Source organism: Panicum hallii, chromosome 5, assembly GCF_002211085.1.
Source record: "Panicum hallii strain FIL2 chromosome 5, PHallii_v3.1, whole genome shotgun sequence".
Taxonomy (NCBI): Eukaryota; Viridiplantae; Streptophyta; class Magnoliopsida; order Poales; family Poaceae; genus Panicum; species Panicum hallii.
The window spans coordinates 11,521,191-11,538,564 of NC_038046.1; the positions used below are offsets into that span (position 1 = coordinate 11,521,191).

Here is a 17,374-nt window from a genome sequence, read left to right on the forward strand (position 1 = left end):
AGCTTGCAACAAGTATCGTCATTTCTTGTTGAGAAAATGGTGTTAGAACAAAAGTAGAAGTGCACTTATTTTAGGACAGAGAAAGTTGTAAGTTAGAACAAAGAAAAGTTGGTACTTTCATTTGAGCGAAGCAAGGGCAGGCACAACAAATTACCCCAAAAAAGAGCTATTTCCCTTCACGCATTTTCCACCTTCACTAGACTACTAAGTATATCTCGCCCTTTTCCCAGCTACCTGCTGCAAGTGTCCCAATCGCTTGTCAGCATCTATGTCAGTACAGGTCCGTCGAAATCCCCCTGCGAGAGGTACGACGCACGCATCGCCGCGTCGGCCGGCGGTCGCAGTACATGCGGGTGGCGCGTCGGCGGCCAACCCCCCTGTCTGTCTTAGGGTGCAAGCCCTGATCGGCGGGTGCAGTCAGGGGAGAATATACATCGGCTGTAGGAGTCGGGTAGGCATCGATGGATCACTTGAGCTCTTGCTTGCAGAGAGGGCAAGAGGAGATGATCCTGAGCCACCTGTCCACGCACTTGAGGTGGAACATGTGCGTGCACGGCAGCTCCCGCACCTCCTCCTTCTCCCGGTACTGCGCCAGGCAGATGCAGCACTCCTGCAGTTGCGGTTCAGAAACAAGTTCAGAGACTTCAGGCTAGTAGCAAAGAGTTGCTGTGCACGAGCTGATCAGGCTTGAGGCTTCAGCAGCAGTTCACAGTTTGAACATGACGATGAGCAAGCTAGGATTGGTCCATGCTTGCTCATTCGGTTGGTACTAGCAGCAGGAAAAGAGGTGCTTATAATTGGCAGGATCCAAAAAGGCAAGGTAGGACTCCTTATCTTTAGTATCATCCAAAAGGGGAGCATGTTCTAGTTCCGTACGCACGTTTTGTCACTTTTGCGATAGCCTATTCCGGCCTGTATCTGAGTTTACCAATCATTTGTTTGGTGATGATCGAGTTTCCTCCTGGCCTCCCCTTTTTCTACTCGGTTTCCTACCTCACCACGCTAGAACTAGAAATGCTGCAATGTTTGCTTACTAACCAGCTGGTCTGCAAGCGAATATACGCGACAGCGTGAACGGAAGAGATTCTGATTTTTGATGTACTCACTTGGTCGTCGTGGTCCCGGTCTCTCGGCACGTCCGGCTCCTTGAACCGCCACCGCGGCAGCGCGGCGAGCTGCTCGTCGGAGGCGCCCCGGCCGACGGAGGCCGAGTTCATGTTGTAGCCGAGCGCGTAGCCGACCATGGGGACGAAGCAGCAGAGCAGGAGGAAGAGGAGGAAGGGGAGCGAGTAGACGACGGCGTTCCAGGCGAGCAGGCCGATGCAGAGCGCATACAGCCTCGGCGCGCGGTGGAACGACCCCAACCGCGCGTCGAACACCCACACGTTGCCCATCACGAACCACATCGCGAAGAAGAGCTCCAGGAACGCGCGCGCCTTGTTCATCAGGAACGAGCTGCTCCTGCGTTCGATTCGCGCAGGAAATTCCACCGTCGGTGCAAACGAATTAAAAACGAATGGATTAATAAGATTCTACTCGCCGTACCTGAGAGCATCGCCGGCGCCGCGCATCTCGAGGTCGTCCGACAGCGCGTCGCCGCGTCCGGCGGCGGCGGCGGAGGAATGCCGGTGGCGCCAATAGAGGAGCGGGAGGCTGAGCACGTTGCCGACGTTGTACGCGGCCACCCACAGGCGGAGCGGCCACGCGGGGCGCTCGCTGGGGGAGGTGGCGACGACGGCGGTGGTCAGGACCATCTGCGCGACGATCACGCCGAGCTCGAGCGCGAGCCAGCCGGGCGAGTTGAAGGGGTTGGAGCCCAGGTCGGACCTGGGCCCGTTCTGGTACTGGTACACCCGGCGCAGGAAGATGAACCACCGCGCCCTCGACATGCGCGCCACCGCGCGCATCGTGAACGCGGACACCCGGCCGCCGCCTCCCGCCACCCCCGACGACGTGGAGGAGGACGAGGAGGAAGGCGGACGCATTGCTGCTGTGGCGCGACGGTGCCGGAGGAGGAGGGCGGAGCGGGCATTGGCATGGCGCGCTTATTTTCTCCGGGAAGGATAAATGGTGGGAGGGGCGGCGGGGGGCGGGGTTGGGTTCGGGATGGTGACCAATAATCTAACGGCTTTGCTTTGGCGCCAAGAGTGGAGGAGGAGGTGCGTGGAGGCTGGAGGATACAAACGGTTGGCCTAACCGTCTCCTTCCTCGCGCCATGCTTTCCTTCCTCCTGGCTCCTTGCGCTCCGCCTTGGCTTGTGTCTGGTTTTGTTTAGGTAGGAAGCAAAGCAACACGGGCGGTCAGGATCACGGCAAGCAGATGGCCATGGCCTGAATTAGTTTTTTTTTCCTTACACATTCAGATTACGTCCCTGGGCTTTACATAAATATTTAGTTGTTTGTATTAGTTTCCTTATTTAACATATTTTAGTTGTTTGTATTAGTTTTCTTATTAAACATTCAGGTTACCAATTCTTACTGGTCTTATCGTCACTTGATTGACACTTATCCCAGCACTTGATAATTGCAGTGCCACATTGGTGTTGGAAATGAAGAGCTCTAGTAACTTTTTTTCATGATTCCCAGTGATACTGTACGTGTCAGCCTGCCAGGCAATCAGTGTGAATGAAGGATGGTGGCAGGGGTCATCAGATGGTGAAGTCTCGTTCCAAGTTTTGAATGGAACTGACGAAGCGCATGTGGCACCCGAACGGATCCACGGAAGCTGTCAGCGGGGAACCAGAGCTCTTGCATATAGGTTGCACGTCTCTGTAGATGCGGTGCTCAACTACCGCGGCCTCATTCCGGTCTGTTCCTTTTCGGTTCAGAAATCCTGCCTCCGGGACGGCACTAGTTACCCAAGCCTTTTCGGCAATTTTCAACGGAAGAATCGTCAGGCTTCAGGGCAATCGTCAAGGCGCGGCCAAATGTTTCTGCAGCATCTTTATACTCTCGCACCTGCCCTGCGTACTTGGGCAGGCATTCCGTTTGGTGCTCTGCTGATCTGCTCTGTTCTCGTCTCGAGAGGGATTGATCTGAGTTCTGATGGTGGTCTCTTTTACGCTAAGGCAAAGGTTGGTAAACGACAGCAGCTGCTGCGTTGGGTCAGAGCCCAACCGATGATGATCCACCAAGAGAAACAAGTACCGATAGGGCCCTGATAGCAGCATGACTTCCAGCTCAATCTTAGGCCCAACCCGTTTCTGGAGCCCGAAGTGGTTCTTAGGCAAACAGATTTTAGCCGCCTCCTTTCTGGCGCAGCGGGTCCAGATGGGCCATTGGGCCGCTTCTCCTTCCTCTCACTCACTGCGGCTTCTTCAGTTTTTCGTCTTTGTTCTTTCAGATTTTTCGCGGCCAATTTCCCATTTCTTCTACTCTCATAACCTCACAGGATTGATCCGATGGGCATGGGCTTTGGGCATGTGCCTGGCCGAGTAATCAGTGACTTCTTTTCCTCATATACGGAGTATTTCTCTAGGTTTATGCAGAAAAATCGCATGAAGTCTTCTGCATCGGTGCCCACGCGCCACTGGCATTCCCACTCCGCGCACCGTGCCACAACTATACAGATATGCAGCGAGGAAAGGCTAGGCTGACAGCGAGCCGCAAATCTCTTCCTGTCGAAACGCCGAGCCACGATGATCCCAGCGATGCTGACCGTTCAGCGAGGCAGCAGGGAGGGGGAACATAACACACTCTAGGCCCGTCAGGGAAAACGACCCCTGAGAACAACATCAGGTTGACATGCACTGCAAGTCTGCAACTGCATGCATGGAGATAAAAAAGAAAAAAAAAACCCAGAGATTTTGCAAAGGAGAAGCTGGGCTTGTCAGCAGCGTGGGTGCTTGGCTCTAGTGGTCTAGCCTTTCCAGCTTGCACGCACAGCTGACGGTGGCCAGATATCTTGCTTCGGAAGCTATCCACGTGGACTATTGGCTAATGTCCATGGCATGCCTGCATGTAAACAAGGAACGGTGTGGTTTGCACAGCACTAATTAATCGATCAATCGAGATTCATCACAAACGTGTTCTGTTAATTCGGCAATAACAGTGTCGGCGCATACAAGTTTCAATCGTTGGATTGGGTCCCGACAAGCGGCGCGCGTCCTTCTCCCAGCACGCTTTCGCCGGAAGCGCGCGAGGAAGGAATCTTGGATTCGGCAAGGGATCGACACCCTTCGGCAGTTTCTGCTTTTTCGGGTGGTGTTGTTAGTTTCAAGCAGCAGCCAGAATACCGCGTGCTGGTACGCAGTAGTTCTTTCGCCCTCTTTTTGCCCCCTTCTTCTATGCAAAGAACCGATCCATCCCATTGCTTGTAGTAACTGTAGTAGCTGACGCATCGTTGTACTGTCGGATGCTCCGTGACGCCTTTGACGTTCCGATCCCTCCCGTACGCGACTACGCGTGGCGTTGTACCACTCCGAGAGAGAGTGTCACGTACTAGAGCAGTACGTACCAGAGTTGAGTTGTTGCACGCAACTGTCACCTGGACTGTTCGCCTTTGGATCCAAGTACGAACGGCCCCATGCATTTCTCTGTTTTTGGCAAGGAAAAAAACGACCCATTTCTTCAGTGGATGAGAGGGAAAAGGAAAGGAGCGGAACGGAACGGAACTGTTTTAGCCTCAGTTAAAAAAATATATATATCCTCGTTAAAAGAGGGACTGTTATTTTAACCTACCCTGCCTAAACTTGGTGCGGCAAATTAAAGTGCGCCACGGAGCAGCTGAAAAGGAGGGCTCCACGTGTACCGATCCTGCCTTGAAGCAGCAGGAGGCATGCAAGATTCTACCGCCACCATGCGGCGCTATAATAATAGTATTATTATAGTTGATGATGTTACTCGCATTTGCTGGTTCCCTAGTCATTGTACTTCGCAGATTTCAGCGATGTAATGATGGCTCAGTTGACATGACTGGATCCGTGGAACTGGGGGTGCCAACTTTAGATCGTGCACGAAAAAAAAAATCAGGAAGGAAGGGAGCAAGGGGACACAGGCACTGCATGCATGGGCTGCTGACCCTGCATGAAAGAATTCTACTGCAGCGAGGGTTGGGAGCAGACCATGAGCGTGTGTAGAACTGTAGAATAGCAGCAGTGGCTGCTCTGGCATGTCGGTCTGCTGCAGAACAGTACGCCGCCGTGCGGGTGAGGAATGCGCAGCAGACAGGGGACTCATCACTCATCCATGATGTCGCCTTTTCTCTCATGTGTTGCATGCATGGTACTAGCACTACGGTGTTTCAGTATTATCGCCAACGCTGGCTGAGCCCAATGATGCTACAGTATTATTGGCTCCGGCAACGAGCTGGAGAGGCACCTCTGCTTCACTTATCCCGCAATGATCTCGCAACTGATCAGATCAGATGCATCAGATATTCCCTCCCCCCCTCCACGCAATCTTCTCCCAGCTGGGTCGTTGTTTCTTATTCCCACGCGGAAACCAAACTCTGATTGGCCAAATTATGGCCGTTTCTTAAGCATACCGTGCCATGCATGCAGCTTAATCAATTTGTTAAGTATTGGCACTGGTACTACCAAGCGTGCGAATGTACAGGCCGGCCAACTTTGCTCTCGCCGCAAGTTTTACTAAGATGCTAATACTAACTACTACACTAAGCAAGACGTGTCAGTGTAGTTGGTAGTACGATGATTGTGTCCGCGAATTCAAAGACTAGTGAATTTCACAGCTCGATCGATCGCATGGTCAGTCACTGGCTAGAATGATAGGTCAGTAAGATCAGAAAGGGATGCATCGGCGAAGCAGTTGAGCACGATGTTCATACGACCCCGTTGCTTGACCCAATGGTGGTCGTTGGATTCAATCCATGGAGAAGAAGGCGGCCGGGGTGCGATCTAATTAACAAACTCCCTCTCTGGGGACAACCGAAAACCCAACGACCTGCACGTACGTACGGTTACTCCTCCTCCTCCTCCGTCACAATTCAGCCAGATCGAAGCAGCTGCCAGCGGCATCACGACTTGATTTCCTGTACTCCAGAGTCCAGACGACCAAACATAACACCACGATCTGCTCGCACCACTGCACCAGTAATGTTGCTTGGTCGTCCTGTGTTCCTGCTTAACCTACATGCGCCATGGCTAGCTAGCTGGTAGCGGCCTGCCGCTGCTAGAACGTTAGACGAATAGCCACCATCAGCTACTAGCTAGCCCAGGCAAGTTCTGGAAAACCAAAAAGTATTAGCTAGCCCATATCTCTCACCAGTATCGATCGTGCCGTGCATGAGAGCAAGAGCGAGCCCAAGGAAGATGAACAGTTGTATAGTAGGTCTTTTTTTTTGAAAAAAAGAGAGGAAGGGTTGCAAATGAGAAAAAAGGCGCGCGGCCTGAATTAGGTGGGGGAATTAATTAGTGCACGGTTTGGTTGGCGACTTTGCATGGCTTGAGGAGGCGGCCGGGAGCCGCGCTTTCTTTCCGTTGTGGCGTGGGCGAGCAAACGGCTCAATCATGCAGGTTACTCATGCAAGGCAAGTGCACATCACGCCATCTTTTTCTGACGGCGACGGCCTCTAACTCTCTCTCTCTCTCTCTCTCTCTCTCTCTCTCTCTCTCTCTCCCCTCCTCCTCCTCCTCCTCCTCCTCCTCCTCCTCCTCGCCGTAGCGGCAGCAGCACCTCGCGCACCAACCCCTCTACTACCTCTGGCTGACTGTCTCCTCTCGCTCTCCCTCCTGCCGCGCGGGAGAGGAGAGCGAGGAGGCTGCCGCGGCCGGCCGGCAGCGATCACGTCGCGATGAATAAACTACTCGTAGCTAGCCAGCAACGTGTGGCTGCGCCAGCCGGCCCGTGCGTGCGTGCGTAATCCGATGTGCAATGCGGCCACTGAGCGGCGTCGCTTCGGGTTTGCATAACTTCAAAGAGGAGCCACCATGATGCGCCCCGGCCCCGGCCATGGTTCCCTCGCTAGCTTCTACTACTTACTACTCCCAGTCCCAGGGTTGTCACCTGTTCCTTTCGCTCTCCATCTTGTGCTGCGTTTTGCTTTCCTTTCTAGAGGAGGCAGCAGGGCATGTCAGGATCAAGCCTCAGGTAATGAGAGAATCACGCAGGATCCTTTTGTTTTCCCCACAACAGGGACACGCACTCGATCACCACGGTTGATCATTGCCGGTTATTATTCTTAATATTTTTAATGGGGCTGTGAATCTTCTACATGTCAGGCATGCACTCATGCACGATATGATTCCTCATCCTACCAGTATACATTTGTTGTGGTGGAATGCAACCGTGCAAGTTGTAGTAGTAGACGTGGTAGCAGCTCTGAAACTCTCACTGATGATCCACGGTGGTGCATTCCCTTTCCTTCCTTTCTCTGTCGTCGACTACGTACATGTCTGTCTGAAGTCCGAAGGAGAGTCAACGTCAGATACCCAGGCGTACCAGCACGGCATGCATGCTGGACGTAGCAGTTGTGTGTGCCCGGCCGGCTGCTAGCTACCAGCTCGATCGGTACTGAAACTGGAACTGGAGTTCCCTTGAAGGAATAAACTGATACGAAAAGGGAGAGGGCGACGGTTAGATATGTACACTGACGCAAGTTGTGTCGAGCGCATTATACGTGTTGTTGTCGCCCTTTTTTCTCCCTGCGCTTTTTCCCCTTGTGGGTGAAAGAGGCAGGCCGGCTTGTCTTTTAACCACTGTTGTGCGGGGCTAGCTACTACCTGGAGTGAAAGGGAAAACCTAGCGGCCTGCCATGGTGATTGGTGAGAGACTGAGAGGTAACTTCCCGGCCGGGCAGAAGAATTGGAGAGAAAGCATTCTTCCGAACGGTATCTGTGGACAGTATCCGATTCGGCGACATGTTTACTTTTACTGATATGCCTTGAGTTTCACTCATGCAGCAGGTTTATTACGTACCTGGCGAAATGTCAATTATTGGTGGATGCTTTCGCACTTTAGCTCCCATTCGCACTTTAGCTCCCATCTGCACTGAAGTCAAATTCTCAACGAAACCCATAGAAATTGTCACTAATAATAATCATCGATCTGACAGAGTACCATGGCACCCAAGCATTAATCTCAGCCATGCATCCAAACCACTCCCAGCCCTCTGAGTTGGGGGGCCCCGGGGGGGGGGGGGGGGGGGTGGGGGGTGACAAGCATGAGTTCCATGGCTGTATCCTTTGCCAGCTCCAGCATGTGTGCCCAAAATCTCCCAAGAAACAGGTCACCTGTCTAATGAGTGAGTGAATGCAGGGTACTTCACTGTCCATGCATGCACAGTTGCAGCGGAGCTAGGAGCAGATCGAGCACAATGCAGGTGCACGACCGTTAGGGCTTCTAGCTAGGGGAGTACTAGCTACCAAGCTAGCTAGCGAGCCAGGTCCCCAACTGAAATCTAGCAATGTGGAGAAGTACAGCAGCAGCAGGCTGGAGACGCTAAGCGCGACCCTGATAGGCCACCAAACTCCCACACGGCCCGTGCTTGCAACCTCGATCGGGTGGATGGTCTTCGTGCTACGCTAACCTGCATGCTTTCTCCAACGCACGCTAGCTAGCCCTTAGCTTCCCCCCGCTACATCATTGTCGACGATCCTCCCTAGCGGTTGCAGGCCTCCTCGGCAACTCTCTCTCTCTCTCTCTCTCTCTCTCTCTCTCTCTCTCTCTCTCTCTCTCTCTGTGCATACAATACTATACTGGTGGTTGTCATCATTTGGCACTAGTCTTCAAGTTAGGGGTACCAGTACTAATCCCGGTACTCAGCTGCTTAAACAATTAGCAGCTACAGTTCGGCCGTGTAATACGTACGTGTTTCCAGTTTCCCCTCGTGACAAAATACACACTCTATTGTCAAGAACAAGTAACAATAATAGTGTCGTCTCCTCACAAGGAAAAAAGAAAGAACTCTAGCTACCTCCACGACACGAGTTGAGTTTCTTGCACTCACTGATTAAACAACAGGAAAACCTCCCAAAAAGGTCAGCATTACACGATCGAGCTCCACCATGCATCATGCTGCCACCTTTAACTTGGGAGCGCTTTATTTGTTTGTTTTCCTGGCGTGCGAGCCAAGTGCGGATTCTCTCCTGCATGATCACGCGGCAGGCTTTGCTGTATGATCGCCCAGTGCAGGGCCCTCGCTTTTAGTGTGCTGAACGCTGAATGATTGCGCGATTGATCGGTCGCCGGCGTCCTCAAGGCAACGATACCGATCGGCGCTTAGAACTGAACATCTATCTGTATCGCGCTTTCCCTTTCCTTTCTGGCTAGCTAGTCGCCGACTCGTCGTACGATTATTGTCAGGTGCGCGTGTATGATGAGCTGCTATCTGCTTGTTCTTCAGTGATGCGGAGTATCCACCTGGGACCCTCCGGTTAATTGTTTGATTTTGCGCCGGTATCGATCCATCGATCGATCCCTTTAAGCTTTTCTTGCGGATGATGAGACTGGGGCGGTTATTATGTGATTTCCACCTAGCTTTCAGAGGTAACTTTCAGGCTTTTGGCAAATGTTTCTAGAACTAGTATGTAGTTGCAACATGTCGATGCTGCTCCGTGCCACTTTAAGTTACCTTTATGGCGAGGCGGTATGTGTTAGAGTCGTGATTCGACTACTTTAACCGCGGATCGTCTACCGCGTGATGGAGTCGGAACTAATCGGGTAGATCTAAAACTAGTCGAGTGCGAGAGAGGTGGGGAGGAGAAGGGGGCACGGGAGTTATACTTTCGTGGCCCTGCATCGCGGATGTTGCAGAGGGGCCTGTCATCATCGCGGGCGGCGGTGATGCTAGGGGTAGCCGAGCTTCAGGTCGCAACCGAGGGAACGGGATGAGGCGCGATGTTGACGACGGCCGTATGTGGGTCTTCCCGCCGCTGCTGCACTTCCTCGATCGGCTAGGGTTTAGACTGTCGGTGGGGTGACGGCGGCGGCGAATCTCGTGTTCTGTGCCGCTGGCCCCACCTCTCTTTTATAGCGCAGTGCGACGGGGGCCTACCAGCTATGAACGAGCTGGAGCGCCTCCGATCAGGGCGCGGGTGAGAGGAGGCCCATCGGGCCCGTTGGGGTCCGAGGGTCTCTGGGAGATCAAACTAACAGTCTCCCCCTTGATCTCACCCTGTACTTTTATTTTTCTTTCCATTCACTTTTTCTCATTTCATCATGGATTTATGCATAAAGCATGCCTCATCGTCACGGTCATCTGCCGATAGATTTAACAGCTACAATACACGCCTCCGTTCTGAAACAGATTCTTTAACCTTTTGGGCCCTTATAGTCCGAAGATCACAGGCTATCCCTTAGCCCCATGCCGGCTATGTGTTCCTTGAACACGCTGGGTGGTAAGCCTTTCGTTAAGGGATCCGCAAGCATTTTTACTGTGCTTATATACTCGAGATTTATAATCTGATCTCGGACTTTATCTTTCACAACATAATACTTTATGTCAATGTGTTTGGCAGCACCACTTGTCTTATTGTTGTGTGCATACATTACTGCGGGCTTATTATCACAGTACAACTTTAATGGTCTAGATATGTTATCGACCATTTTCAGACCGGGTATAAACTTCTTAAGCCAGTTCACCTGCCCCGTAGCCTCATAACACGCAACAAACTCAGCATACATTGTGGATGATGTAGTGACGGTTTGTTTACAACTTTTCCACGATATTGCTCTCCCGGCAAGGGTGAATACGTATCCAGACGTGGATTTTCTGTCATCCCGTGCATAATTGGAGTTTGAGTATCCTACGATACGCAGAGATTCTGTTTTTCTGTATGTTAACATGAGGCCTTTTGTTCCTTGCAAATAGCGCAGAACTTTCTTTACTAACTTCCAGTGTTTTGGTCCTGGATTACTCTGGAATCTGCCAAGCAATCTGGTAACATAAGCTATATCAGGGCGTGTGCACACTTGTGCATACTGTAAGCTTCCCACAGCTGAAGCATATGGTACCGTCTTCATCTATCAATTTCATATTGATTCTTGGGACATTGAAATTCCCCATATCTGTCGCCCTTAACAATAGGTGCAGGTGAGGCACTGCATTTATGCATATTGAATTTCTTTAGAACCTTTTCTATGTATGTCTTTTGGGACAATCCTAATACCCTTTCATTCTGTCTCGATGAATCTCGATTCCTAAAATAAATCTTGCTTCACCAAGATCTTTTATCTCGAAATGTGAGGATAAAAACCTTTTCGTTTCTGTTAATAGACTGATATCACTACTTGCCAGTAGGATGTCATCCACATACAGGATTAGAAAGATATACTTCCCATTCTTAAACTTTACGTAAACGCAATTGTCCTCAACATTTTCTTTGAACCCGAACTCTTTTATTATTTTATCAAACTTCAAGTACCATTGTCTTGAAGCTTGCTTTAGCCCATAGATTGATTTCTTTAGACGGCATCCCAATTTTTCTTTACCTTCCATGACAAAATCTTTCGGCTGTGCCATGTAGACGGTTTCATCCAGATCGCCATTTAGGAATGATGTCTTCACATCCATCTGATGCAATTCTAGATCATAATGAGCCAAAAGGGCTATTATAATTCTGAAAAAATCTTTACATGAGACTGGAGAAAAAGTCTCATTGTAATCAATTCCTTCTCTTTGTGTGTATCCTTTTGGCACGAGTCGTGCTTTAAATTTATCTATATTCTCTTGGGAGTCATATTTGGTTTTGTAAACACATTCGCAGCCTACTGTTTTGGCTCCTTTAGAAATTTCCTCTAAGTCCCAAACTTCGTTGGTACTCATCGATTTGATTTCATCTTTCATAGCATCAAGCCATTTGCATGAGTATTCACTTCTCATGACTTCTTCAAATGAAGTGGGATCATCCTCCATTTGAACTTCTTCGCTATTGTAGACTTCATAGTCGTCAGGAATAGCGGACTTCCTTATTCTTTGGGGTCTCCCATAGGCCTGACCCTGCGGTGCCTCGTCTGTTTGGGGCTGCTGTTGCTCCCCTCCATGTGTGGCAACAGGTTCTTCAGGAGCCTGATGGATAGGTTCCACATCCTCATTCATTGTTACCACAGAAGGAGCCACTGCAGGTGTCGGCATCGCAGTAACTTGCACTAGCGGTGCGGTTACAGCGGGCAGCGAGAAGAAAGGTTCTTGAATCACAGGATTGGGTGTATACACCCGCTTCTCCTCAAGATCAATCTTCCTAACTGTTCCGCTCCCCCGGATCATTTGATCTTCAAGGAATACTGCATGTCTCGTTTCTACAAATTTTGTGGATCTGTCTCGCCAGTAGAAACGAAAATCCTTTGATCTTTCTGGATAGCCAATGAAATGGCAAGACACTATTTTGGGATCTAGTTTCGCAATGGTCGGGTTAAATACTTTTGCCTCAGCAGGACTCCCCCACACCCGCAGGTGATTCACTGAGGGTACTCTACCTGTCCACATTTCATGCGGTGTTTTCGGCACCGATTTACTGGAAACTCTGTTGAGAATATGAATGGCGGTTTTCAAAGCCTTCATCCATAAATTCACTAGCAATGTAGAGTAGCTGATCATGCTTCGCACCATATCCATCAGGGTACGATTATATCTTTCAGCCACTCCGTTCTGCTGAGGTTCGCCCGGCATTGAGTACTGGGCAACTATGCCTTGCTCCATCAGAAACTTTGCAAAAGGTCCTGAAACTTGGCCATATGGAGTATGTCAACCGTAGTATTCCCCTCCACGATCGGATCTTACGATTTTAATCTTTAAATCATGTTGATTTTCTACTTCAGTCTTGAATATTTTAAATTTATCCAAAACTTCAGATCTTTCTTTAATTGGATAAATATATCCATAATGGGAATAATCATCTGTCAATGTTATGAATGAGTCATAACCATCCACACTCTTTACATTGAACGGACCACAGATGTCTGTGTGAATTATCTCTAATACACCTATGCTCCTTTTGGTATTTTTCTTTATTTTCTTTACGAATTTTCCTTTTATGCATTCAATGCATTGTTCTAAGTCAGAGAACTCTAATACAGGAAGAATTTCATTTTTAACTAATCTCTCTATTCTCCCCCTCGAAATATGGCCTAAACGACAGTGCCATAATTTCGACGACGCATCATGAGTTCTTTTCCGTTTTCTATTCGCGAGTGTAGACGAGAATACATTCGCATTGTTATCGCATACGGAATTCACACTTTCACGCAACGATATCAAATAAAGGTCATTTCTTCTGAATGCAATGGAAATAACTGTATCATTCTATCTCCGAAAAGACAGGTATAACCATCTTTGTCCAGGCAAGACACACTAATCAAGTTCCTCTATAATGAAGGTACATATAAAACATCTTTAAGAATTATGATAAAGCCAGTGTCGAGTTCCAAATGAACATCACCCACTGCTTCAACATCGGCCCGGGCTCCGTTGGCAACTTTAATTGGCCTTTCATTTCTTTGAGTGGTTCTCGTCAAACGGAATCCCTGCAATGAATTTGCAACATGAATAGTTGCTCCTAAATCAATCCACCAAGAGGTTTTTGAATATTCTATATACAAGGATTCATTTACGAACGAAATAATATTCTCACCTCTCTTTTCCATGATCATCTTTAGGTATTTGTGACAGTTTTTCTTATAATGTCTCCTTTCTTTGCGGTAGAGACACTGGTCCTTTTCTACTAGAACCTGTCCTTCTTGAGGTCTGTGTTGATGAGAGATTTTTCCTTTAGAGGAGGAAGAAAAATTGCCTTTGAAGTTGGCATTCTTTTTCTTGTTCACATAGTTTAAAGATCCGCCAGTGGCGGATTTTATTCTCTCCTCCTTCTGAACACACATCGCAATGGTCTTTTCTATATCCCAAGTATGTGGTTGGGTGTTATAGTTGACAATAAAAATGTCAAACTCTTTAGGCAACGAAGCAAAAACCAAATGGACAATGTGATCCTCCTTGAAGACAAGGTCCAATGACTTAAACTTGTTGTTCTGGTTGACCATACGATGAATGTGCTCTCTGATGCCACCTCCATTGTATCTTTCTAAAACCAGTTGTTTGATCAACTGGGTTGCATAAGTTTTTGAAGAACCGGTGTACTGGTTCTTTAACTTCTCAAGATACTCTGTGACAGTGGCACAATCTGGTATTGAGCCCATAATGGCAGGCTAAATAGTGTTCTTTACCACTGCCAAACATTTCTTGTTGGCAGGTAACCATTTAGCATAAAGCCTCTCATAATCTGCTTTTGCTTTTCTATAAGAAAGCTCTGTTTGCTTCCAAGAAGCATCTGTGTCTGTATCCTCCCTCACAGGAATCATAGGCTCTGTAGGAGTTGGTGTAGATAGAACCCAATCCAGTTCGCCCATAATAAAATACAGGTCTAGTTTTCTGTACCATTCATGATAATTATCTCCCTTTAAGATAGGAAAATATCATTGATGGAAAACATCATTGATAACTCTCCTGAAAAATATTCATGAGTTGTGAGAACATTAAAATAAATTCGAATATATTGTTGCATATTTTAAAACGACGTTGGTCAGAATTTAAAATATGCAATAACCTTTTGTATTAAGTCTAAAAATACCGTTGGGCAGAATTAGAGTTAATACATGAAAAATATCTATCAGAAGGATTATAGCATAATTAGTTTTTGTATTAAGTCTAAAAACACCGTTGGGCAGAATTTAGAATTAATCCATGAAAAAATATCTATCAAATAGCATATTAATTGCAATATTGTCATTGTCAACGTTGGTGGAAAAATAACAATATTACAATTCAAAAAATAATCTATTTGCCTTGCAATTTTAAATTCTCTCATTGGTTCAAATTTAAATGACAAGACAAACAATCATTAGAAAAATAGTCTATTGAATCTTTGCAGCGGAAAATAAATTCTATCAAAATTATCTTTTGGAAGCATTGCATCAAGGTTCAATCAAATTTGAATTTGAAATGCATCAAATTCACTAAAATTCTATTGAAAATGGACTTCTAAAAATTGAAACCCGATGCACTGTTCTTTCCTTGAATCCAGCCCAGCCGGCCCATCTTGTGCACGGCAGCCCAGCGGGGAAAACTGGCCCGTGCGCGTGCGGCGGCCCACGGGCAACAGCTCGTTACGGGCCGGCCTGCGCGCCCGCGCGTGCGCTCACGGCCGCGCGAGAGGCAACCTGGGCCCGTGCCGCCAATTCCCCATCCCGCCTGGGCCGAAAGAAGCCCGATAGGGCATGGGGCGATCTCATCCGTTGAACCAAGATCGATGGCCACGCATGCTTTTCGGCTGAACAACCCCCCCTCCCCCCCCCCCCCCGCGCGGCCGCCCCGTGAAACCCTAGCTCATTCCTCTCTCCCCGGCGCCTCCGTCTTCTCCACCCGAGCGAGCGAGAGCGGCGGCGACAGAGCGATGCCACGATGAGCCCCCTCGCCGGCTCGCGCGTCCACATCAAGGTGAGCGCGCCGCCGTCGAGTGGCATCACCGTGGTGCCTAGATCCGGCGAGCGGCACAACGGCTGCTCGCGCGGCTTCTGTCCGCGCGAGGCCATGGGCCTCGCGAGGTCGGGTCGACGCGCCCGGCGTCCCGAGGGCATCGACGGTGGACGGCGCAAGGAGAGAAGACGTAAGTTCTCCCCTTGACTGCCGCCCCTTTTCTGTTTTAGCTAGGGTTAGGGTTTCTGTGGGGTTTATTCTAGGGATTTCCGTGGGTTCTTTTCTGTGGGTTCTCCCAATCTCTAATCAACGCGAGTAGATTAGGGCTCTGATACCATTGTTAGAGTCGTGATTCGACTACTTTAACCGCGGATCGTCTACCGCGTGATGGAGTCCGAAGAAATCAGGTAGATCTAAAACTAGTCGAGTGCGAGAGAGGTAGAGAGGAGAAGGGGGCACGGGAGTTATACCTTTGTGGCCCTGCATCGCGGGTGTTGCAGAGGGGCCTGTCATCGTCGCGGGCGGCGGTGATGCTAGGGGTAGCCGAGCTTCGGGTCGCAACCGAGGGAACGGGATGAGGCGGCGACGTTGACGACGGCCGTAGGTGGGTCTTCCCGCCGCTGCTGCGCTTCCTCGATCGGCTAGGGTTTAGACTGTCGGTGGGGTGGCAGCGGCGGCGAACCTCGTGTTCTGTGCCGCTGACCCCCACCTCTCTTTTATAGCGCAGTGCGACGGGGACCCACCAGCTATGAACGAGCTGGAGCGTCCCCATCAGGGCGCGGGTGAGAGGAGGCCCATCGGGCCCGTTGGGGTCCGAGGGTCTCTGGGAGATCAAACTAACACTATGTACATACTGTGTGCACAGTTAGACTATTGAAATTCCCCTCTACTGCTTCAATCCCATTATCTTTCATGTTCTTTTTGCGGGTAAAGAGAGTGCTTTTTTAACCAGATACTGGTTTGATTACAATCATCAGTGACACACGCAGGAGCCTGTCTCAACCAAACTGTTGAATGGGTATTGCGTCTAGCTAATCCAGCCAATTCATTTGCCACCTTATTACTCTCTGTCTCCCTCTCTCTCTACCTTTACTACCTTCCAGTCCACCAGGAGCTGGGTTAGCTCCTTGCATTCTACAATGATGAAGCGAATTTCTGATCTGTCAGCGTGCTTGCCCGAGAGGGCTTCCACCACTCTTGCACAGATGCATTCCAGTAATATTGGCTCCTGACACCACTGGGATGCCAGATGGATACATTCCACGCGGCCCAATGTTTCGGCTTCGGCTTCCATTATTTTTCATTACCGTCTTAAACTCTCCGTGATGAATATTTATTTTCTACATTATTTTTAAAATGCATTAGTTAATTTCTTGTATAAAACATTGGTTGTTCTATTAAACGAAAAGACTTTTAGTAGCTTTTTTTATTGTTTGTTTACGTTAGGAACATTTACAAGATTTTTCCTAATTTTCAGTTAAATAAAAACACATATAAAATAGATAAACCCGCACAATTAGGAACATTGCAATAATTAGGAACATGATATTGATGACGTTCATCAATTAGGAACATTACAATTTTTGTGACGCCTATTCCTGACGATTTGGCAAGTCGGGCACGACGATCTCACGATGACATTGATCTAGCCCGTTACATTTTCTTCTTCTAGTACCGAGTTTCCAGAGAGACTTTGATGCCCAAAACACGGTGGCACTGGCACGTCTTAAAAAATCACCAACAAATCCAACACCGCCAGAATACTATACAGACCGGCGCCATTTGCCGCGGTTTGTTTCCTGCTTCTGCATCCGTCTGGCCAGCCCGTTTCCCACGCCCGCCCGCGGGACCGACGCTGTGCTGCGCCGCGCGAGCGCCGACACCACGGCTGGCTGGAACTGTCGGCGGCCGCACCTGCACCGCGCGGATCGGGGAGACAGTGATCCCGGCTAAACCCCTTCCGCCTCCGGGGAAATAAGATCAGCGCTGCTTTTACTCGGCGGGGGACGAC

At 49.3% G+C, this 17,374-nt stretch overlaps 1 protein-coding gene across 1 annotated transcript; it reads right to left on the reverse strand.

Moving 5' to 3' along the window:
* Positions 1-24: 24 nt before the first annotated feature.
* LOC112894746 (E3 ubiquitin-protein ligase At4g11680-like) lies at positions 25-2,130 on the reverse strand. The gene is made up of 3 exons (XM_025962548.1): positions 1,546-2,130; positions 1,107-1,461; positions 25-610 (listed from the first exon to the last, which is right to left on the reverse strand). Exons 1-3 carry the CDS (start codon positions 1,983-1,985, stop codon positions 467-469), a joined length of 939 nt encoding a protein of 312 aa, XP_025818333.1. The 5' UTR covers positions 1,986-2,130; the 3' UTR covers positions 25-466.
* Positions 2,131-17,374: the final 15,244 nt, after the last annotated feature.

What these genes read in the sequence shown, in the direction of transcription:
- LOC112894746 (XM_025962548.1), bottom strand. Translation starts at nt 1,985, where the DNA reads ATGCGTCCGCCTTCCTCCTCGTCCTCCTCCACGTCGTCGGGGGTGGCG. An exon ending in GGCGCCGGCGATGCTCTCAG is followed by an intron (nt 1,462 to 1,545) that starts GTACGGCGAGTA and finishes AATCGAACGCAG; the next exon opens with GAGCAGCTCGTTCCTGATGA. An exon ending in ACCGGGACCACGACGACCAA is followed by an intron (nt 611 to 1,106) that starts GTGAGTACATCA and finishes CCGCAACTGCAG; the next exon opens with GAGTGCTGCATCTGCCTGGC.